This window comes from Bubalus bubalis, chromosome 11, assembly GCF_019923935.1.
Source record: "Bubalus bubalis isolate 160015118507 breed Murrah chromosome 11, NDDB_SH_1, whole genome shotgun sequence".
NCBI lineage: Eukaryota > Metazoa > Chordata > Mammalia > Artiodactyla > Bovidae > Bubalus > Bubalus bubalis.
Genome location: NC_059167.1, coordinates 50,452,939 through 50,476,296, shown reverse-complemented (window position 1 = coordinate 50,476,296; position 23,358 = coordinate 50,452,939). Strand labels below are relative to the sequence as shown.

Below are 23,358 nucleotides of genomic sequence, written 5' to 3'. Positions count from 1 at the left end.
ACAAAGTTTCAGGCTTCAGCACAGTTGAGCCCAACCCCATCCCAGAGAATCAGGAAGGCAGCTGATTCAATAAGGTTACCACCTCAGCCTGGGCCCTAGTCCTGACTCACCCTCACCTGATTCCAGTCCCCTGACTCAGCTGCTCATGAATTTGAATTCCTGGCTCTCCTGACTCTCACCTGGTTTGCTCAGTTCCTTTGGCAGGTTCTTTGATTTTTCTAGAAGGAAAATGCTAGACTCTCAGGAGAGTTCAGTGAGGCTGGGGCACCAGAAGAGACAGCAGGTGGCCGAATCCCTGTTAAATCATTGTCCAGTGGGCTGTGCTGCTGCCCTCAAAGAATACAGGGATGGTCCAGACATGCTCACCTAAAAAGATGCTCCAAATATATTGTGAGAGGAAAAACATGTGCTATCAAACTATGATCCAAAACATTTATTTTTCTTCTCCTACCTTATGCTCTTATGCAATGTCCATATTAATTTAAAGCAAGTCTTTTTCAGCATTCCTGTTTACTAAAACAACTATAAAACAGGGGAAAGAAATCCACAATTACTATTTGAATGGGGAAAAAAACCTTCACTGCCAAATAATCTGATACTTACTTTTTTTTAACTACTTACTTTTAGCATGCAAATAAAGTTGAATTTGTAAACCACTAAAAAGAATGCATTCTCATTACCATTTTGTAAATGATGTAACTAAGACTGGGGATGGTTAAATATCTTGCCCAACTAGGAACAATCTTTCTATTGCCCATGAAAAAAATATTTATTTTTATCCATGAGATTGATCTGTAGTTACCATTTTTAAATACTTTTCTAGTAAAACAGATTTTTTTTTTTTCAAGAACTCAGGGAACATTTACCATGACAAAATGTATTCTGGGCCATAGAACAAATCTCAATAAATTTAAAAGAACTAAAATTATATAGTGTGTACTCTGACCACAGCGGAATCCAATTAGAAATCAATAAGAGAAAGATAACAGGAAAATATCCAAACACGTCATTCCCCAAAAAAACCAAACCCAACAAAAAAATCAAACCTGGAAAATGAAGAGTATTATAAACTCAAAACAAGCAAAAGGAGGGAAATAATAAAGATAAAAACAGGAATCAATGAAATTGAAAACAAGAAAAATAGGGGAAAAAAGAGATGAAAAAAAAAAGCTGATTCTTTTAAAAGATCAGTAAAACTGACAAACCTCTGGCAAAACTGACAAAGAAAAAAGATAAAAATACTAATTACCCATATCAAAAATAAAATAAAATGGGCTTCCCTGGTGGCTCAGCTGGTAAAGAATCTGCCTGCAATGCAGGAGACCCTGGTTCGATTCCTGGGTCACGAAGATCCACTGGAGAAGGGATAGGCACCCACTCCAGTATTCATAGGCTTCCCTGGTGACTCAGCGGGTAAAGAATTCACCTGCAATGCAGGAGACCTGGGTTCGATCGCTGGGTTGAAAAGATCCCCTGGAGAAGGGAACAGCTACCCACTCCAGTATTCTGGCCTGGAGAATTCCATGGACTGCATAGCCCATGGGGTCACAGAGTCGGACATGGCTGAGCAACTTTCACCTTCAAAATAAAATAGGGGACTATGGCTACAGCCCCTGCAAGCATGTACAGGATAATGAAGGAATACACAAACAACCCTACACACATAAATGTGACAACTTAGATGAAATGGACCAATTCCTCAAAAAGTGCAAACTACCACAACTTACCGAATAAGAAATAGATCATTTCAAGAGTCCCATAACATTAAGAAAGTGGAACTCACAATTTTAAAACTCTGAAAATGAAATCTCCAGGTCTAGGTGGTTTCACTGAAGAATTATACTAAGTGTTTAAAGAAGAATAAATATGAATTCTATACAACTTCTCCCCAGAAAACAGAAGAGTAACCAACACTTCAATTCATTTGATGAAGTCAACACTACCCTGTTACCAAAACAAGACACAGACAGTACCAAAAGGAAAAAAGAACAATTGGCCCTCTGGAATACAGACACAAAAATCCTCGACAAAATATTAGGAGATAGAATTCAACAATATATAAAAAAAATTATACTCTAGGACCAGGTAGAGTTAATTTCAGGGATGCATGACTGGTTCAACACTTGAAAATCAGAAGAAAAATCACACGATCATATCAATGGATGCAGAAAAGAGGCATTTACTAAAATTCAACACCTATTCATGATTCAAATTTTAAAAAAGGAAAACAAAAAACTCCCTGAAAAATATAACTACAGGGAAACATCTCCAACTTGATAAAGATCATCTACAATTATACAACTAACATTGTATTTATGGTAAAGATGGAATGCTTTTCTCCTAAGATGAGGAACAAGGTAAAGATGTCCACTCTCACCAGTCTTATTCAATATAGTACTGGAAGTTCTACTTAGCATAGTAAGGCAGGAAAAAGAAGTAAAATGCATACAGACCAAAAGGAAAAAATAAAACGATTCCTATTTACAAATGAGATGGCTGTCTATATAGAAAATCCTAAGGAAACTACCCCAAAAATATTCTAGAACTACTAACATACTACTGATTGATATGATAATGTCTCGATATAAATACAAGTCTATTCAAGTACTGTTCATCAAGGAATGATTTGGAGGGAGTAATAGGAAATCTCCAATGACTCATTAAAGAAAGTTGGTTTTAAGAGAAAGGAAGATGGCCCCAAGCCAGCTGGTAGGAACAAGGTCCTGGACCCAAGGAGCAATACCACAAGCTCACAGATGGATCACTGGGAACCTAGACTATGTCTGTCTCCTCTTTAAAAGGCTGTATACATTTTCAGCTAGCATAGACAATTTTTTAAAACAAGTATTAGTTTCATTTCATGGGTGGGACCTGAGTCATTTAAATTCTCCTTTTGATATCTTTCCAAGAGTCTCTTCAAACTCCTGCCCAAGACCAGATGAGAGAGCTACCACTTACTGGACTACAGTCCTACTTTCCATAGGCAAATAAATGACATTTGTAGCTCTTTTGAACATTAAATTCAATGCATTTATTCACAGCCATGCTCAGTGCTATTGACAGACAGTCCCTAGAAATAGGAGGCATAAAGATTACAGATCTCAGGTGACAAAAAGTTAATTGATCCTCTTCTAGTTTCTCACACTTCTTTTTTTTTTTTTTTTTTAAACTTTACAATATTGTATTGGTTTTGCCATATATCAAAATGAATCTGCCACAGGTATACATGTGTTCCCCATCCTGAACCTCCTCCCTCCCCATACCATCCCTCTGGGTCACACTTCTTATTTTATTTAAAAATTCATTTATTTAATAATCATGTATTTCAATATATTGCAATAATATTGCAATAAAACCGATACTGGCTCCTCTTCTCCTAGGCTCTCACCTAGGATAACCGAGAGCCAACATCCCTGGAGCAGAAATCCCACCTGGCATCACACACAGCTCACGGCTCATCCCCCATCCTCTGCTGTCCCCCCTCTCATGCCTCTCGGAACACATCCTTCCTCCCTTCACCCTCTAGATATGTGACTCAAACTCCAGACTCTCCTGATGCTTCCAGCTTCCCCACTTCCTACCACCTCCCACCCTCTCATCCTCCCCCTGCCTGTCTCTTCTCTCTCTGCCTCCACTGCACCCCACCACGCCCATCACACTTCCAACTACAACTGTCTTTCTTGCCTGCTTCTCAGGTTGATCTCTTCTGGAGCTGGGTACCAGTCTCCAGCCCCCACCCTCTCCCTTCTAGCTCCTGCCCTTCCTTCTCTACCTCTCCCCTTCTGCTGGAGTGCTCGGCTTTTGGGTCCCATCCTTGACATACTCCATCTCAGGCCAGCTGCCTTCCCCCAAAGTACACATTTGTTCAGAGAGCTTGTTATTTGATGGCTAGATAAAAATGCCAGCCAATGCACTAGAAAAAGCAGAAACCTAGAAAATATATGCTAGAACCATTTCTAAAGAAATCATTGCACAGAATGAGAGGGTTGAATGGCATCACCGATTCAATGGACAAGAACTTGGGCAAACTCTAGGAGATAGGGAGGGGTTGCCTGGAGAATCCCAGGGACGTGGGAGCCTGGTGGGCTGCCATCTCTGGGGTCGCACAGAGTCGGACACGACTGAAGTGACTTAGCAGCAGCAGCAGCAGGGAGGCCTGGTGTGCTGCAGTCCAGGAATCACAAAGAGTCAGACAAGACTTTACAACTGGACGACAACAACAGGGCCAGGGGTGGAAGAGGGCAACTAACTGTCCACACACTCTGCAGCCCTTGGACAGGGAAATGACTGCATGTCCATGCAGAGAGCAACAGCGCAACCCCACAGCACACCTAACCAGCTTTTAGGTAACTCCTTAGCAAGGAAGAATCCTCCTTTGGATTACCGCATATTTGTTAATAGCCCAGGCTTATCCAATAGTTAACTAGAGCTTTTCACCTAGCTATCTCCATTTCCCTGAGGCTGGTTTCATTCCAGGGAAGGGAGAGAACAGATTAGAGTAAGAGGTCCCCGCCTCCCCAAACTGAAATGCCTTCTAGAAGCTGCAGTGCTGTAGACTTTTCTCTAGGAGGTTGAATCAGTTTAACCTTCTCCCAGCACGAGAGGTAAAAGATTCAGAACTGCTCAAGAAAAGGGGCTATGAATTTAAAAGAAAAGCTGGGGAGGTGGGGTGGAGAGCCTGTTTCACCTGCCAAACCCGCCAAGCCCAGATCTGTTCCACTGCCTCATCCTACAGGGCTTTGCCATCAATGTGGCTGTTGTCCTACCGCCATGATGAGCAGCTCCATGTACAGCCAGGCCCCTGACCTCGTGTGACATCTTTGTCTGGTGAACAACATGAATATGGTAAGCAAACAGTTCTCCACTCCAGCAAACAGCACCGGATGTGTGTGAATGTGAACTGTAAACTCAGAGACAGGATTAACCTCTCAACAAGAAGTTATTTCTCTGTCATATTATCCTGTTAGTTAAATGCCAGGCCAGGCTCTAATTTCTGCCAGAGTTTTGTCAAGGTCAACATCGGTGGCTGCAGAGAACCACAGTAAATGATTAACCCCGGTTCTCCATGGAGCCTGAATCAGCTAAGAGTTCACCGCCTGCCAGCCACGTTTTCTCCCCAGTTCATGCAGCAGGAAGTTCACGGTACACAGCACAGGCGTCTGCTGCTGCCTTGAGGGTCACTAAGACAGACATGGGAACTGGCAGTGAGAGGAGGCTGCAAGGAACTGTCCTCAACAGGAATGGGAGAAAGAAGCCCAGCAGGCAGGATCAGTTCCTGGCATCCTGAGGTCTCAGAAACCAAGTACAGAAGGAGCAGTGGGAATCTTCTCAGACAAGGTCATAGGCTTAGAGTCTTGGAAGAAAAAAGCCTGACCACGTAGAGAGGACCCTGTAGATTAGAAAGCACAGGGATTCAAACACTATACTGCTCCTGGGGGCTTGGCAAAGGCTGGACTCAAGTTCCAGGGTCATATTTATAAATCCAACTGGCTCAAAAGACTGTCCATGTGGACTCTACAGGGCAATCCCGCTGCCCACTTTTCAGAGCTTATTAATGCTTTGGCTCTTGCTCTGAAGCCATGAAGAACTCAGTGTTTCTCAAATAAATGTGCAGGCATCTGAGTCTCCCCTCTGCTGTCTTCTAGCCAGCGTTTTCCCTGGTGCAGAACAGACATCTTGAGGCTCTTGGACGACGCAGGGGTGGAAAAGACAAGGCTTTCACAACCTCCTGTGCCACATCTGCCCAAATACATTCATGTCCTCTCTACTGCCACCTCTTCTGGGCTCGGTCACTTATATGCTTGATTTACTGACATTCATTTGCAAGACTTATCCCCCCCCAGTCCTGTGCCAGCAGTCTCTGAAGCACATCCAGCCCATTTTTTCTAACTATAAGTAGACTCAGAGTTTCCCTTAATCCAGACACAGCCAGTATTTCTTCTCTCTGGACCACACACTTGAGACACATGTGCAGAAACTTAACAAAGAAAAAGAGGGGAAGTGTTAAAAGGAGAAATATGCACACTTGGCCATCTTCTCCCCTTCGTCTCTAATTCCCCAAGGATACGATCCATCCATGACTTTGGAACATCCTAGGAAAAAACAGTCCTCTCCCTTGTCCCCTCTCCCACTCAACTCCTACTTAGCACTGACAAAACAACACTGCTTTATTCATGACCCTGAAAACTGCCACTATCACTGTGATGAACAAACACCTTGCCCTTTACTCTATCTTTCATGAAACCAGCCTAACAGTGCTGGCGCACACAAGTTCTGTTCCCCAGAGATCACTGGGGCACGAGGACCTTCCGTTACGTCTGCCACTGAGTGTTCTTACACATATTTCCAGAATCCTAACATGTGCTCGGCACAAACACATGACTTAATCTGTAGCTCCAAGCTCACTAAACCACATCTGCAGAGGCCACCTACTACTCTAATGGTTTCCACTGCAGTCCATCTGCAACTTAACATGCTAAACCCATTTGTATCCACTCAATACCTCCAATATGGAAAGCACTCAAAAATATTTGTTGAATGAATTTGTTGAATGAACACACAAACAAATCTATTAACTGCATAGGGTAAGTCTATGGGCTTCCCTGGTGGCTCAGATGGTAAAGAATCTGCCTACAATGCAGGAGATTCAAGTTCAATTCCTGGGTCGGGAAAATCCCCTGGAGAAGGGCATGGCAATCCACTCCAGTATTCTTGCCTGGAGAATCTCAATGGAGTTTGCCTCGCCTGTAGTTGTTTATTCACTCAGCTCCTGCACATGGTGCAAAGCCCTGGGGTTCAGAGATGGACAAGATGGTCTCTACTGTTCCAAGACATTAATGCTTTCAGTGGGACTGTGTTTGGAGAGGTTTGTTTTTTTTTTTTTAATTTTTATTTATTTATTGACTGCACTGGGTCTTTATTGCAGTATACAGGCTCTTCGTTGCTGTGCATGGACTTTATCTAGCTGCTGTGAGAGGGGGCTACTCTCTAGTTGTGGTCTATGGGTTTCTCATTGAGCTGGCTTCTCTTGTTGCAGAACATGAGCTCTAGAGCTTGGACTCAGTAGTTGCTGCTATATAGTTGGGCTATAGTCCATGGCATCACAGAGAGTTGGACATGACTGAGTCACTAACGCTCCCAGGGTAAGAATATGGACAATACAAAAATGAGTAAGGGAACCGGCTACCCTTGAAGCCTCAAGAGAACAACCCCAAAGGTTTCACACTCCAGCTTATGATGTTCTTTCCAGCAGAACGTGCTTCCCCGCCCTAAACCACCTCACTACTCTCACTGCTCCCAAGACTCAATCCAAGCCTCAGTCCCTCCTAGCAACTTTTCCTGGCCTGACTATATGGAACGAAATCACTCCTTTTTGTATTTCTGTTCGACATACTGTATAAAAGCCTCTCCAGGGACTTCCCTGGTGGTCCTGTGGTTATAAATCTGCCTGCCAATGCAGGGGACACAGGTTCGATTCCTGATCCAGAAGATCCCACATACTGTGGGGCAAATAAGCCCGTGTGTCACAACATGGAGCCTGAGCTCTAGAGCCTGTGAGCAGCAACTACTGAGTCTATATGAGAACATACAGCCTGAAGCTAGAATATGTGCGACCCTGGAAGACAGGCACTGTTAGGATTATTTTCCCAACAGAGAAGATATGTGGGATCACAGGTGAGTTTTGCCAACAGGATTCAGTCATTCAGTCTACTGCTCACCAACTATGCTTAAGGTCACACATTGTATAAAAAGAACACATACACACAAATATATATACATACACTTGCATACATGCATTCCAGTCTCTCAACAAAAACACACCGAAGGCAGGGAAGTGTCCTGTGCAGAGTATTCAGCAGCATTCTTGGCCTCCACCCGCAAGGTGCCAGTAGCATCTCCCCCAGGTATGACAACCAAAAATGCCTCCAGACATTGCCAAAGGTTCCCCAGAGAGAGTGGGTAGGATCACGCCTAGATGGCAACCACCACACAGACTGTCTCCCCAAGAACTTACAAGGTGGTCGTGGGAATTGGGAGGAGGAAGAATTGGTATGTTAGCAACTCATGCACAGAAATTCAATTTTAAAAAATATTTGCAATATTACTCCTAAGATGCAATGAAATACAGTACTGCCAGCAAGCAGCAGAGACAAGACCCACACCTTTGGACAGCAAGCTTCTACTCAGTCTACGGGACCACACTGGGCTCCGGATGGAAGGGGACTGCAGAGCCAAAGCCCAGATGTGGCAAGCATGGGGGGACAGAGTATACATGTCTACCAGGGCCTGGGACTTCTTCAGCGTACTGGCACTAGGCTTATCATGGATGACAGTGAGGGTCAGGGTTGGACAGGCAGGTGGCAGACACTCATGCATGGCTGTCGCTGTGACTAGAGGGAGGCCATCAGAACTTGCTGGGGGCAGAGGCGGATCAGAGAGTGACCCACCTGCACCAGGGTGGGTGTGGTCTGAAGAGGCCAAACCAGGAGAAGAAGCAGGGAGAGGGCTGTGGAAACCATGCAGGCTGAAGATAATGAGGCCTGAACCCAGACAGCAGCCATGGAAAAGGAGATCCGAGGATGGAAGTGATGCCATGGACACAGAACCCACAGGCCTGGGCAGCAGATGGAAAGTAAGGACCAAAGCAGAGGGAGGCTCCCAAGGACAAAAAGTAAACATACGTCACTAAACTCGGGGCTTCCTCTAAGCCTGCCTAGGCGAGGCACAGATCAGCACCTCCATTTCACTGTTCATTGGACAGACTGAGACAGTGTAAAAGGCTTCATACGCTCTTTTTTTTAAAGTTTTCCTCTCATCACATCCCCCTCCTTGTCCCCAAATGCACTCACTATCACTCTGAGTCCCTCCTGAGATAGTCCATAGGTACACAAGTATATATGCATATGGCTTCATTTTGGGTTTGTTTTTGATAATAAAAATAGTATCTGTTTACAACAGAGGAAATAAAGATCAGGAAGAACTAGGAACCTTTTATAAAGTCAATAAAAGCAAAGCCAGGTTTAGAATCCTGACCTCTCCTTAAACTATGACTATTGTGCCCAGCTTAGTGCACATTCTAATTCAAGCATACAGAGGACAGTTACTGAGCACTCTGCAAAGCACTGATGATACAAAGGACAGGATGGTCCCTCCTTCAAAATGGGGAGAATGACACATCACCTAACTGGTACAGTCCAGCAAAACCAGGACAAGACCAGGATGTGACAGGATGCTACAGCTCTTCTGGAGTCAGTGGCTATAAGGAAACGCAGCATGAAAGAGATGGCTTTGTCAAAATGTTGTATCAGTTAGCTATTGCTGCATAACAAATTACCCCAAAACTCACTGACCTAAAATAATAGAAAACATTTATTATCTCACAGACCTTCTGAAAGTAACACATCTAGAAGTGCTTTGTTTGGTAGTTCTGGCTCAGGGTCTCTAATGAGATTGGCCCAAGATACCGGCCAAGGCTGTAGTCATCTGAAGGCTTGAGCAGGTCTTAAGGATCCACTTCTAAGACAGTGTACTCAAACGGCTACTGACAGGAGGCTTTGTTCTTCATCACATGAGACTTTGCGCAGGCTGCTTGAGGGCCCTCACAACATGGCAGCTGGCTTTCCCCAGAGCAAGGGATTCAAGAGGAAGCCAGAGTGTCTTTTACGATCTAGCCTTGGAAGTCAGACTCCACCATTCCCTACTGGTCACACAAAGCAGTCCTATTCAACACTGGATGGGCCTACCAAGGAGCAAGAGTCACAGGAAGCATACACCATGGTGGCGGGTGCACAGGATCTCAGAGGCTGGCTACCAGAAATGCCCTATCTACCCTGATTTACTTTGACGTTGTAGATATTTGGGTCCACACTGCTTCTTATCTAATGGGTTTAGAGCTTATGACATGCTCCATTTTCTGCTTAGAGTGATCACATAATAGTGCCAAGTTTTTCCACCAAGTGGAAATCTACTTAATGATCTTGGCAAGTCTTTAGAAAATAAGCATCAGGCAGAATTTAGAAGGTCAGAAAGAGAAGATCAGAAAAAATGTAACACAGACTATAGGATTTCTGATGACAAAATTAGGGCAGTTTTCCTTTGAGACGTTAAAGATGCAACTATTTGTAATATCATAGTGAGTGCCATCATCTTTCCGTGGTTTGACCACATCTGCAACTGGAAATGCACCTGGCTACTGGCCCTCAGACAGTGGCCACTGTTTCTGCCTTGCTCACACTTTTGGACTCTGGATGGGGTCCATGAATGATTCTGAGATCTCAGAACATTTGTTCCATTTGGGGAGATAGACAAGTACCTTACTAAGTTATTCTATTAACACTTCCATAAATGTCTAAAGGTATTTCTAGCACCATGACATTATAACAGCCTTGTTAGAAAGCAAAACTTTCCTTCTACAAACCTCACCACTAATATACCATACCAAACTTCTCCCATCATCCATGGTCCCTATTCACCGTCATCTACTTGCTCACAAAGTTTATAAATTCAGGAAATGAACAGCTGGCAAAGAAAAAAATATCGCAAACAAAATGGGACTCTCCATTTCCCATTTCCCAATTCCCTTCCCCTTCTGCCCGCCCTTCAGCAGAGAGAGACGCTGGCGATAACCACATTAAAAATGGAAATGGAGGGATCTCCCCGGTGGTCCACTTGCTAAGACTCCAAGCTCTAAATGCAGGGGGTCCATGTTTGATCCCTGGTCAGGGAACTAGATCCCACATGCTGCAACTAAGACCCAGCACAGATAAATATATAAATAAATTTTTTTTTGCAATTTTATTTTATTTATTTTATAATTAACTTATTTTAACTGGAGGCTAATTACTTTACAATATTGTAGTGGTTTTTGCCATACATTGACATGAATCAGCCATGGGTGTACAGTAATACATAAATAAATATTTTTAAAAAAAGAAATGGATTGCTGAAGAGACCCCGGAGAACTGGTACCTCCAATATAAAGTGGCAGCATGAATACACACCTTACTTGTAAAGACCAGAGCTGACTCCTTGCCACTGGAAGAATCTGCTCACATCACACATACACATACACCTATTTAAAAGTCCTCCACGACCTAGAACCTATCATACAGAGTGAAGTGAGTCAGAAAGAGAAAGATAGGTATCTTATTCTAATGCACATATACGGAATCTAGAAAAATGTTTTTGAAGAATTTATTTACAGAGCAGCAATGGAGAAACAGACATAGAGAATAGACTTATGGACATGGGAGAGGGGAGGAGAGGGTGAGATGCGTGCAAAGAGTAACATGGAAACTTATATTACCATATATAAAATAGACAGCCAATGGGAATTTCCTGTATGGCTCAGGAAACTCAAACAGGGGCTCTGTATCAACCTAGAGAGGTGGGATGGGGAGGGAGATGGGAGGGAGGTTCAAAAGGGAGAGGATATATGTATACCTATGTGATTCATGCTGAGGTTTGACAGAAAACAACAAAATTCTGTAATTATCCTTCAATAAAAATAAATAAATTTAAATAAATAAATAAGAGTCCTCCATGATTTCCACTGCTCTTAGGGCAAAGAAGAAAATCCTTCAGATGCACACAGGCTGCATAAGCTGGTCCCTACGCTACTCTCCACTTCCTCTCAATCCAAACTTCTGGTTGTCCTTCACAGCTCAGCCTCACTGGCCTTCTTTCAATACCTTGAATAGACCATACTCCCACCCACCACCAAGTCCTTTGCACATGCTGTTTCCTCTGCCTGGAACACCCTGTGAGCTTTTTTGGAAAAAAAAAAAAAAAGTAAAAGTCTTAGTAGCTCAGTCATGTCCAACTCTAGGGGACACCATGAACTATAGCCCGCCAGGCTTCTCTGTCCATGGAATTCTCCAGGCAGAATACTGGAGTAGGTAACCATTCCTTTCTCCATGGAATCTTCCCAACCCAAGTATCGAACCTGAGCCTCCTGCACTTCTGGCAGATTCTTGACTGTCTGAGGCACCAGGGAAACCTAGTTAGTTTCTATTCACCCTTCAGATTCCATCCTCATTTTGCTCAAGGAAGCTTCCCCTCTGTCCCTCCATTTCAAAGCACTTATCACAATACACATATTTATACATGTGTCTATCACTCCCACTCTTTTCCATTTTATCCCCACAACCCAGCACAGTGCTTGGCACAAATGAAATGCTCGATGACTATGGATGAACTACTTATTGATAGAGAGTCCACAACTGTATCAACAATCCATTCCCAATGGTGAGGACATGATGCTGACTGCTGGTCGTCAAATCTTCTGAGTTATTTATGTCTTGACCTCTGGTCACTCTTCATCCAAATGGGAAACAGGCAAGCAAAGCCAGGATGAGGCTTTTTACTTCTCCTCCTCCTGATTAAGGAAATGGCAACCCACTCTAGTACCCTTGCCTGGAAAATCCCACGGACGGAGGAGCCTGGTGGGCTACAGTCCATGGGCTCACAAAGAGTTGGACACAATTGAGTAACTTCACTTTTACTTTCCTCCTGATTACGTTTCCACACTTGCTTTTCATACGGCATGTGAATTCACTGTGATTTTCTGGGTCATTTGAGTGCACGGGATGACCTGAAAGTCCTTCCACTTCCTCTTCCCCAGGAGCTGCAGGAATACATCCAAAGCAGGGATGCAGGGAGGGTGGGTTCGATCCCTGGTCGGGGACCTAAAATACCACACGCTACAAGGTGTAGGCAAAAAAAAAAAATTCTTTTAATTTTTTAAATTAACAATAAATAAAAGGAGTTGGGCACATAGCCAGCAGGTTCAAGATGGGCTACTGCCAGAAACTTTCAGAGAGGTCCTGGGAAAGGAAGTGTCGTCCTCACGTCTAATCCTTAAGTATTTTGTACAGAAAAGACTAGGAGGGTGTCAAGTTGCAGAACGATGTGCTGGTTCTCTCCTGACGGCTGCCACTGAAGGCAATAAGCCTTTCATGATCTCCTACGGGCGTGGGCCTCAACCACAGCATCTGTAACTTCATCGTCCTCTTATTTGCACATTTTCTCCCCACAAGACTCTATAAGATCTTTGAAGCGAGAAACCATGGTTGGCCTGACTTGTGTTCTCAGAGACGGGCAGTGGTAAAACACACGCAAATATCTGACGGGAAATGAGTGGGCATGTCAGGGACTCTGACTCTGTCTTCTGCACCCACAGCAAGTGACTGTAGCAGCTCAGGCCAAACACCAGGAGTGAAGTGCCAGGATGTCCTTATTGTTCACCTAGACTCATAAGAGGCTTACCAGGACCCATGTGCAGAGCCACAGGGAGGTGATATGTCTGGGGCTTTGATGGACGGTTCAAAGCAAACATCCCAGGACGCCACACCAAGCCTCCTGTTTAGCTACTTTTAATCAGGACAGAATGCAGAAGAGTGATATAATTATTAAGAGCCAGTTCGGGGGAGGGGGAAACTAGAGAAAGGGGAAAAAAAAGGAAAAGGTGGAGAACTTTTTAACCTTGAATCTTTCCCATTTTACTTTTGTTGATGGAGAGTTCTGATTCACTCTAGGCCCATTAGGAAAGAGACATTTTCCTTTCCCTGCGCACTGATTACAAACCTGCTGCATCCCCCAATATCTCTGCATCTTTGCATCCCCTACTCTCAACAGCTGCCCTTCAGAGTAAGTTGATTATGTGATGTTAAAGAGCTGAGGAAATACGGATTTCTACAGTTTCCCTTGCTAACCTGGCTCCCCCTTGGAGAAGACAGAAATGAGATTTTACACTGAATTAGCCTTCTCTTAAGGGAGGCAATTCCATTGATCCTGAGATTAGCACTGGTTTTACCATCTGACCCTCTATTGACCTCACGCTTTGAAAAGAAATTGTTCACAGACTGGTAGGCAAGAGGGAAGGAAAAATCTAGACGTGCTATGGGGAAGAAGCACATATTCGTTTTTATAAGTTTGAGTGACATTTCCAAATCATTGAGTGAAACATAAACATAAGGCCATAATCGAAGGGCAGTTTTGGAGAGGGGGAAAAAAAAGTTTTAACATTACCGAATTTGAATAAAATTTCTCTAAGGGTTAAAGAATATAAAATGTGGGCATAACATTAGAAAGAAATTATAATATAAAGAGCAGAACACTGTAAAAGCACACAGACTCAACACATAAGTATGTAATATACAACCCTTTAAAGCAACTATACTCTGATTTTAAAAAACAAGTAATTTTAATTGATAATACACATACTCCCTGATTTCATTCTGATGGTCCTACAGAAGGAATTTAGGTACAACTGTATTACCCTTCTTTTTTTAATTTTTTTTTTTTTAACTGGAAGATTTGGGGGATTATAATACTATGCAATTCTTTCAAAATATTCAGAAGCATTTAGTTTTAACCTGCAGGAGTACATCAACTTTTAGTTTACCATTTTTCCTCAACAACAACAAAAATGTATATAATACAAAAACCAGCTGCTTTTAGAAATTTCTCAAATGTATCATTAATTAAGCCAAATACAATGCTTTTCCCCTTGCTTTTCTATTTCCAGACTTGGCTGCTTATCTTCAAGTCCCTGCATCTACATCCTCCTTTTTCTCCTCCACGCCTAAGCCCATCTTCTCTGTCCAGTCACAGCCCCCAAGCAGCGTCCCCCTCCCTCGTAGATTCCTCATCATCCCGCCCAGCAACAGGGCTGCCCTGCCTCTCACTACCCAGCTTCCCCCAAAAGCCCCACTGGAAACTTCCTATTCCTGGAAAGGCCTCCTTCCAAGCACCCAGGACCTGGCTTGGTCTCGCTTTCCTCCCTCACCCGTCATCATGCCCCCTGTGGGGTCTCTCCTGTCAGCCCTGACCTGAGGCTCATTCCTCCTCATGCCTTACTTCTCATTCTTCCAACTGCTAATCTCTCTGACTTCTTGGTCACACCTCTACAGAACCATGCCCCCATTAGATCCCTAATAAAAAACAAAGTGCTACCTTACCACTTAAAATCTACTCATCTGGGACTTCCCTGGTGGCTCAGTCATAAAGAATCTGCCTGCCAACGCAGGGGACATGGGTTCGATCCCTGGTCCGGGAAGATTTCTTATGCTGCAGAGCCACTAAGCCCACGCACCCTAGAGTCTGTGCTCTGCAGCAAGAGAAGGCATGGCAGTGAGAAGACTGCACACAGCAATCAAGAGTAGCCCCCTCTCTCTGCAATGAAAGAAAGCCTAGGCAGCCATGAAGAATCCAGCACAGCCAAAACAGAGAAAAAGAAAGAAAACCTACTCATCTGTCATGGCATTAGGGTATTCAAGCAGTCCTCACAATTTCAATCCACCTCATCTTTTCTATTTTAAATTTTTTGTGCTGTTCTTTTAAAAAAAATTACTACAAAAGAATCCAACATTTTTTATAAAAAATTTCAAACATTAGCAAAGCAGAGAAAAGTGAAAGCGAAAGTGGCTCAGTCGTGTGACTCTTCGCAACCTCATGGACTATACAGTCCATGGAATTCTCCAGGCCAGAATACTGGAGTGGGTAGCCTTTCCCTTCTCCAGGGGATCTTCCCAACCCAGGGACTGAACCCAAGTAGAGAGAATAGTATAATTAACTGAGTCATCACCAAATTTTAACACTTATCATCACATAGCTAATCCTGCTTCAACCATACCCCTACTCATTTTCTCCCCCCAGTGAATTATTTTAAGGCAGATTCCATAAAACAACACAGAAACAGACTTATAAATACAGAGAACAAGCTAGTGGTTATAAGGGGGAGAGGCAAGAGGATATTAAGAGGTACAGACTACTATGTATAAAATAAGTAAGCTATAAGGATACATTATACAGCATAGGGAATACATCCTGTATTTATGCTGCTGTTGCTGCTAAGTCACTTCAGTCGTGTCCGACTCTGCGACCCCATAGATGGCAGCCCACCAGGCTCCCCCATCCCTGGGATCCTCTAGGCAAGAACACTGGAGTGGGTTGCCATTTCCTGAAAGTGAAAGGTCAAAGTGAAGTCGCTCAGTCGTGTCTGAATCTTAGTGACCCCATGGACTGCAGCCTACCAGGCTCCTCTGTCCATGGGATTTTCCAGGCAAGAGTACTGGAGTGGGGTGCCATTGCCTGTATTTATAGTCATTTTAAATGGCATAAATCTATAAAAATATTGAATAACTATCTTGTACACTTCAAACTAATACTATATATCAACTAAAATTTAAAAAATAAAACAAAAACAAAGCAAATTCCAGATAGCCTTCTATTTCAGCCATAAATAATATTAGGTTGGCCAAAAAATTCGTTTGGAGATTTCTGTAAGCTGTCACAGATAAACCAGAACAAACTTGGTGGCCAACCCAATACTTTAGTTTCTTTAAAAGATAAAGACTTTGAAAAACAGTAACACTGTTTCACCCCTAAAAATTGTTTATATTATTTCTTACTATCAGTAAATACAGAGATAGTGTTTAAATGCCCCCAATGATTTCTTTTTTATTTTTTTGGTTTTTTATAATTGGTTTGTTTGAAATGAGAGCCAAACACAATTTCATGCTTTGGATCAGTGTCTCTGACTCTTAAAACTCTCTTTTTGTGTCTAACCACTTAACTTCAAGGATTCCCTTGCAGCTCAGATGGTTAGAAATCTGCCTGCAGTGCAAGAGACCCAGGTTCAATTCCTGGGTTGGTAAGACCCCCTGGAGTGACAACCCACTCCAGTATTCTTGCCTGGAAAATCCCATGGTCGGAGGAGCCTGGTGGGCTACAGTCCACGGGATCATGGAGAGTTGGACACGACAAACGGCAAACACTTTAACTCCACTTCACCTTAACTTCTCTTGCTCCACAAGGCTCCAGCCCAGACACACATCTCACGTTCCCACCTAACAAGGTGTTCCTTATGCTGTACTTGGTTCTCCGGTGTCCTCAGCCTCCAGGCTCACACGTCCAAATACCCCTCACCTCTCACAGCTCCCTCCATGAAATCTTTCCTGGTTGCCACCAACACAAGCCATGTCCTATAGCACTTCATTTCTACTTCATTTGGGGCATTTACTCTTTCAATTCTGTAACCGGCAATACCAGGCCCCCAGAAACTCTTAAGGTCCAAAAACCAAGCAGGGAAGTTGGTAGAGGAGCTGGAATTTGACCTGAGTCTCTGAGAAATTTTTAGTCTCTGAGAAATCTGAAAACACTGACCACCAACTACACTTCTTTTGCTCAAGAACTGGGGACAAGAAGAGGGTAAGGATTAAAATAAGATGCTAACAGCTGTGGAGAGTCTTCATTTCACTCCCAGATGACAGTCACACACTGACTGTCCATTTCTGCATGTGGATCCCAGCCACTGCCACAAACTCAAGGAGAGAGAGGACATTTCCCTTCCAAAACTGGAAAGAGTGTAAAAGAGTATAAAAGAACACAACATTAAAAAAAGAAGTATATTATGAAACAACATTTAAAAGTCCTCAACAGTCCTTTTAAAGACTGCATGATAGAATCCTCTAGCAACGTGAAGAACCCCTCCTTCTGTGGGGAGGAAACTGAAGCAGCTTACCTAATGCCCCCAACCACGTTCACTCTGCTGTACAAGGACATCCCCCCGGACCCCCTGCAAAGCCCCCAGCACCAGGGAGCTCATGAATTCTCTTCTGCTGAGCAATCAATCTGTTCTTAAAAAGCTGTGGCTCTCTGGGTCTACGAAAACCACTTTTACAGAGTATCTGTTTGGAATACCTGTAAAACATTCTTAATATAATGTGATGGTTTTCACCAAATGTTCTAGAAATTTAAAACTTTTAGTGCTCAAGCTCCGGCGAGGATGAAGCATTTGCTATCTGACAATGATAAAATAGCACTTTAGGAATTTTTGGCCCTGGGGCAGTGGCAAAAATTTAAAAACTGATGCCAGGAGGTTGGGCTGCCTCCTAAGGCTTACCAAGGAAATAAGCTTTCTAAACTAATGCAGTTCCTTAACAAAATGTCAGCTTTTAATCACAGTAGTGGATGAGTCCCTCCCAAGACAGGCAAAGTCTAAAGGCTGGTATATAAATTTAAGAAACACTTTACAAAATTAAAAAATTATATTTAGTTCTCTCTCTTCCGAGTAGTTAATATAACACTACTAAAATCCTATTATATAGTACCCACATATACATAATGTAACAAAAAGGCAGCATCTGTCCATTACAGTGCTAATTTTTTTTTCCATTAAATATGATCCTGCCACATTTGTTCAGCAAACACCTTCAGGAGCAAAAGCTAATGGGGTGTAAAAACACAATCATGATCCTCTTTAAGACACCGCAGGGAAATGCAAAAGCAAGGCAGAGAAATTCACAGAGAAACAGCAGTTTCCTAAAAGATCTCCCACATCATGACTGAAGAAAATTTAACCGGAACCACACACTAGGGACTGAAAATCCAGTTATGAGAGGAACTGATCCTCCACTTTCACTCATCAGACACTGCAGAGATGTGATCATGCATCAGACACTGTGTGAGGGACACGGACAAGAGGACAAAAGTCACACGCTGTCAACTTGCAGATGGCCTGTATTTGGTCTATGTGATCCTTTTTTGTTAATGTGAAGCAGTGCTTAAAAGCCAGGAGCCTAAATCTTTACAGATTATCTCATTCCCATACAACAAAGATACTTCCTCACCTACCATCATTCCCTTCCCTGCTTATAACATGTGACAGCAAAGGACCTAAAAGCTTCCAATAAAGTTTCCTGCATCCTATGTGTGCTGTAGGTTTAATTTTCCTTAGAGTCAAAACACCACAAACCTGCCAAATATCATCCTCAACTACCCTTCAATGAATAAGCCATGTTAACTCAAGCTTTGATGTAAGGTCTGAAGATAATAAAGACATGCTGGGTCCAAAGGAAAATTATTTTACTCAGCAGCCTGTTGGCATGTTCCCCAAAAAGCAGCACCACATACAGGCCAAGAGCAAGGACACCAGGCTGCTGCACAGAAAGAAAATGAGATGGAAAAAACAGATATGTCCCTGCAAAGCACTGAAAATTAAATCAGTTTCATTTTTCTCCCTCAAACGAAATCAAATCTCAAAAAGTTAAGATAGGCAAATGAACAAGAGGCTTTTTTCTTAAACTACCTCAGTTATAATAAACCCAAACCGACTATTTTTCCCAAGCATTTTACTGTTACACAAACAAATCCATTTTTCACTTCTTGTCATCTGCAATTACTGTGCTCTAACTGAAGATCAGTGAATCACTGTGGAGTGCAGGGCAGAAAGGACTGACCAGCCCTAAGCTCTTACTGTAATCACCACAGAATAAACAATATCAAGAGTTCTTTCTTCATCATCTTTAACCTATATATGGCAGAGAACATAAAACATTTACACTGTGTAATTCCCCTCTTTCCCTAAAGATGGCATGACATTTCAAAACCTTTTCCCCTTCATTTCCCCCTTTTCATAATCAGCCAATTCAAGGCCCACACCAAAGACCTCAAAATAATTTAGAATCCATTTGTAGGAGCCAAGAATTCAATTAAGAGAAAAATTATCTTGCAAAGGTTTGGGCAATTCAGCTCATTAACCCTCTTGTAACTGTGCTGAGAAAAGAACTTGAATCATCTAACAAAAGGCTTCACAAGTCAGAAAGAACAGAGTGGGGTGGGGGGAAGGATGCCAGAAACACAGGTCCTGTCTGCAATCCTGCCCCATCAGCAAGGGCAGCAATGCCCTAGGAATCCTGGAAGGGTTCTTCTGGGCCTCTATATCTCACAACGTGCCAGAGATTTTAAGCAGTGTCCTTAAATTTTTTATTTATGGACTTAAGGGTGGTCAACAGTGTAACTGCTGAGTTTACTGTTTGGGAACAAGGTCCGGATCAACAGGACTTCCCTGGTGGCTCAGATGGCAAAGAATCTGCCTGCAGTGCAGGAGAATCCAGGTTCAAACCCTGGATCAGGAAGATCCCCTGGAGAAGGGAATGGCTACCCACTCCAGTATTCTTGCCTGGAGAATCCCATGGACAGAGGAGCCTGGTGGGCTATAGTCCATGGAGCTGCAGAGAGTCAGACACAACTGAGTGGCTAACACTTTCACTTTTCATCTTCTGGATCAATGATGGGATGAAACTGAGTTTCACTCTGTCATGAAAAGAAAGGCCAACAACGGACACAGGTTTGGGCGAGGTGGTCCTGGGCCTCCTCTGTGCCCTGCTTGCCCCTCTGGCCAGGACCCACCTTAGTGGCCTCCTCCACGCTCTCCCGCAGGGCCAGCAGCTCAGCGTCATACTGCTCCTTCAGCTTGTCCATCTCCCGGTCGTGGCTGGAAACCTCTTCCTTCAGGGCTCCCTTCAGCGCAGTGAGTTCACGCTCCCGCTTCCTCAAGAGGTCTTCCTGCTCCTCTTTGGCAATGAGCAGATGCTGAAGGTCCTGCTTTGCCTGCAGGAGCTCCTGCAGAGAGAACACACGAGTGGGGAGGTGAGGATACAAGCGTTCTGTTGAGCAGCCAGGCGCCTCCACCTCGGCCCCCGCACTCACGGTCACACCCTCACCAGACCTCCCTATTCTCTCCCCCGCACGCTACATACTGGCTTAGCCCCTGTCCTCTCTTTCTCTTCCCCTTCTCACAAGCCACCGTATCCCTTGATTCCACTATCTTAGCTTTCCTGAGATTTAATTTGAGGGAGAAAAGGGAAACTGGTTCCATTCTCGATGCTCTGAGGTGCAAGGCCTGTGTTTTCCATCTCACTTCACTTCAGTGCAATGATCTGCAGTCCCTGCTAGTGGCCTTCACGAGTTATTGCTTCATTGGCGGGGGGCAGGTGGGGGGCACTTGCAGACTTGCTGGCCTCTTACTTCACCCCTGGAACCCTGAACCCACAGCCCAAGTCCTCAGGATGCCTCTGCTCCATTCTGAGCAGGTATAACAGTCACACATTCCCCACCTTCCCTGCCTCATAACCTCACTGCTCACGAGCAAAGTCACCAAACTGGGGCAGCAAGTTCCACCACCAGTGGCATCACCTCAACACACTTGTGTCCTGCCTAAGCTGGGCACCCCTCTCAGGTCACCGTTCCTTATCAGACCTGCTCCGCAACCCTCAAGCTCAGGCTCCCCCTGCTCCACAGACGTCCCTACTGTGCACTCAGCCAGGACTTGGGCTTGACCACCTAGCTCCTCTGCATGCCAGGCCTCCTCCCCGCCCCAAGCCACTTCACAGACTGCCAGCTTCCTCCTCACCAGCCTGCTCCAAGTCTTTATTGATCAGTCGTCTTTTTTTTTTTCCTCGTCATTTTGTTCCTTTCTGTTTCCTTGAATCTATGTCCTTTTCCTCAGGGGACAAGAATCCTCTCAGTCAAGGGCAAAAACAAACAAAACACACACATAAAAAACCAAGCTTTCCACCAAACTTTTGAAAGTATAATTTCTACTCACTGTGTGTACTTCTTGATCATCCTTAATCTCTTGCAAATGGCTTTTGCTCCTACTCTACTACCCCTGTTCCCTCCAAGGTTGGCCTCTTCATCTCAACATCCAAAGGCCTTTGCTCAGTCTTTACTTTTCTTTACTCTCCTTTGATCCTCTTTGGGGCTTCCCAGCTGGCTCAGTGGTAAAGAACCCACCTGCCAGTCCAGAAGACGCAGGTTCAATCCCTGGATTGGGAAGATGCCCTGGAGGAGGAAATGGCAACCCACTCCTGTATTCTTCCAGGAAAATCCCATGGACAGAGGAACCTGGAGGGCCACAGTCCATGGGGCCACAAAGAATCAGACATGACTGAGCAGCTGAGCACACACACAAGCTTTGATCCTCTGTACTCGTACCCTTAGAATTCTCTTTCCCCTGCAGTTCAAAGATACTACATGCTCCTGTTTTCTTCCCTTGGGCCACTTTTTCTGTGACAATCTTTTCTGGCTTTTCCCTCCCTCTTCCTAAAAAGCTAAGATGATCCCTAAGAATGTGACTTCACATTCTTCGTTCTTTTTTGGCAAGTTGACCTAGTTTTGTTTTGTTTTCCAGCTATTAATTCTACATAAATAACTCCCAAACCTTTACCTCCAACTCTTATCTGAGTTCAGACCTGCAAGACTCAGCCATGTGGATGTCCCTCAGGCACCTATGGAGGCTTATGTCTCTCAGTGGATTCATCAAGTCCCTTCCTCTCCTCTCCCTTTGTTCATTACTCTCAGGGACAACAGCACCTGCTCAGGAGCTCACAGGCTCGGGAGCTTGGCAACGACCTTGATCCCTCTCATCCTTGCCCCTCATGACTAAATAGTTCTGTAACATCTTAGACCCTTTCCTTCCCCTCTCCAGGGTTAGGCTCTCCTCACCTCTGGCCCAGGTGGTTTGCACGAGCTACCCAACAGCTCCCCCACCTCCAATTTCTCACCTGCAGTCTATGCCATCATCCACAAGGTATCTTCTGTCAGGGGGATCCTTCACCCCTCTTGGTCCCATCTGTCTCTGTCTTTCAGAAAACCTCTCAAGACTCAGACACTGTATGACCTACTCCTAGAAGTCTTCCTTGAACCCCCTTCCTGAATACCCAATCTCATTTTAGCTGTGCTTCTCACAGTACTTAATACTTTTACCTTGCAATCCTTGTATCTAGATTCTATTTGCTTGTCTCTCTCAGCTGGTAAAGAATCCGCCTGCAATGCAGGAGACCCCAGTTTGGTTCCTGGGTGAGGAAGAGCCACTGGAGAAGGGATGGGCTACCCACTTCAGTATTCTTGGGCTTCCCTTGTGGCTCAGCTGGTAAAGAATCCACCCACAATGCAGGAGACCCTGGTTCAATTCCTGGGTCAGGAAGATCCCCTGGAGAAGGGAAAGGCTACTCACTCCAGTATTCTGGCCTAGAGAATTTCCATGGACTGTATAGTCCATGGGGTTGCAGAGAGTCAGACACGATTGAGCGACTTTCACTTTCATTCACAAGATTATCCATTTCTTGAAAAGAAAACACATCTGATTTATATTTTGATGGGTGGATCAGTGATTGCTGGGAGCAGGCCTGTTCTGGGCATATATTAGCATGGGCAGTACAGCAAGAGTCTGGAGATGTCAGAACTCTAAACTCAACCATTCCTTCACTGGTAGTTCATGAGTAAATACACATCCTGTCCTCTTGGAGCTCCTGTAGAATTGGAGGAAGGGCTGTCACCTGACAACTGAGGTCTCAACAGAGAAAACTATTTTGCATTCAAGACGTGGGTCACTGATGAGAGGGTGACACTATTTGTATCAATTTAAGAATAACTGACCATGGAATTTCCCTCCTTTGCTCTAGGGCAGGGGTCTCCAACCCCCAGGTCACGGACTGATGCTGGTCTGTGGCCTGTTAGGAAGCAGGCTGCACAGCAGGAGGAGGTGAGCAATGGGAAAAGCTTCATTTGTAT

The 23,358-nt window shown here is 44.1% G+C and overlaps 1 protein-coding gene across 4 annotated transcripts in view; it reads right to left on the bottom strand.

The window, feature by feature from the left end:
* CGNL1 (cingulin like 1) overlaps positions 1–23,358 on the bottom strand; it is a 169,015-nt gene that overhangs the window by 66,903 nt on the left and 78,754 nt on the right. For all 4 annotated transcript variants that reach the window (XM_006048718.4, XM_006048719.4, XM_006048720.4 and 1 more), the window contains one exon: positions 20,194–20,406. In XM_006048718.4, coding sequence (XP_006048780.3) covers positions 20,194–20,406 — 213 coding nt within the window. The remainder of the gene's footprint in view (positions 1–20,193; positions 20,407–23,358) is intronic.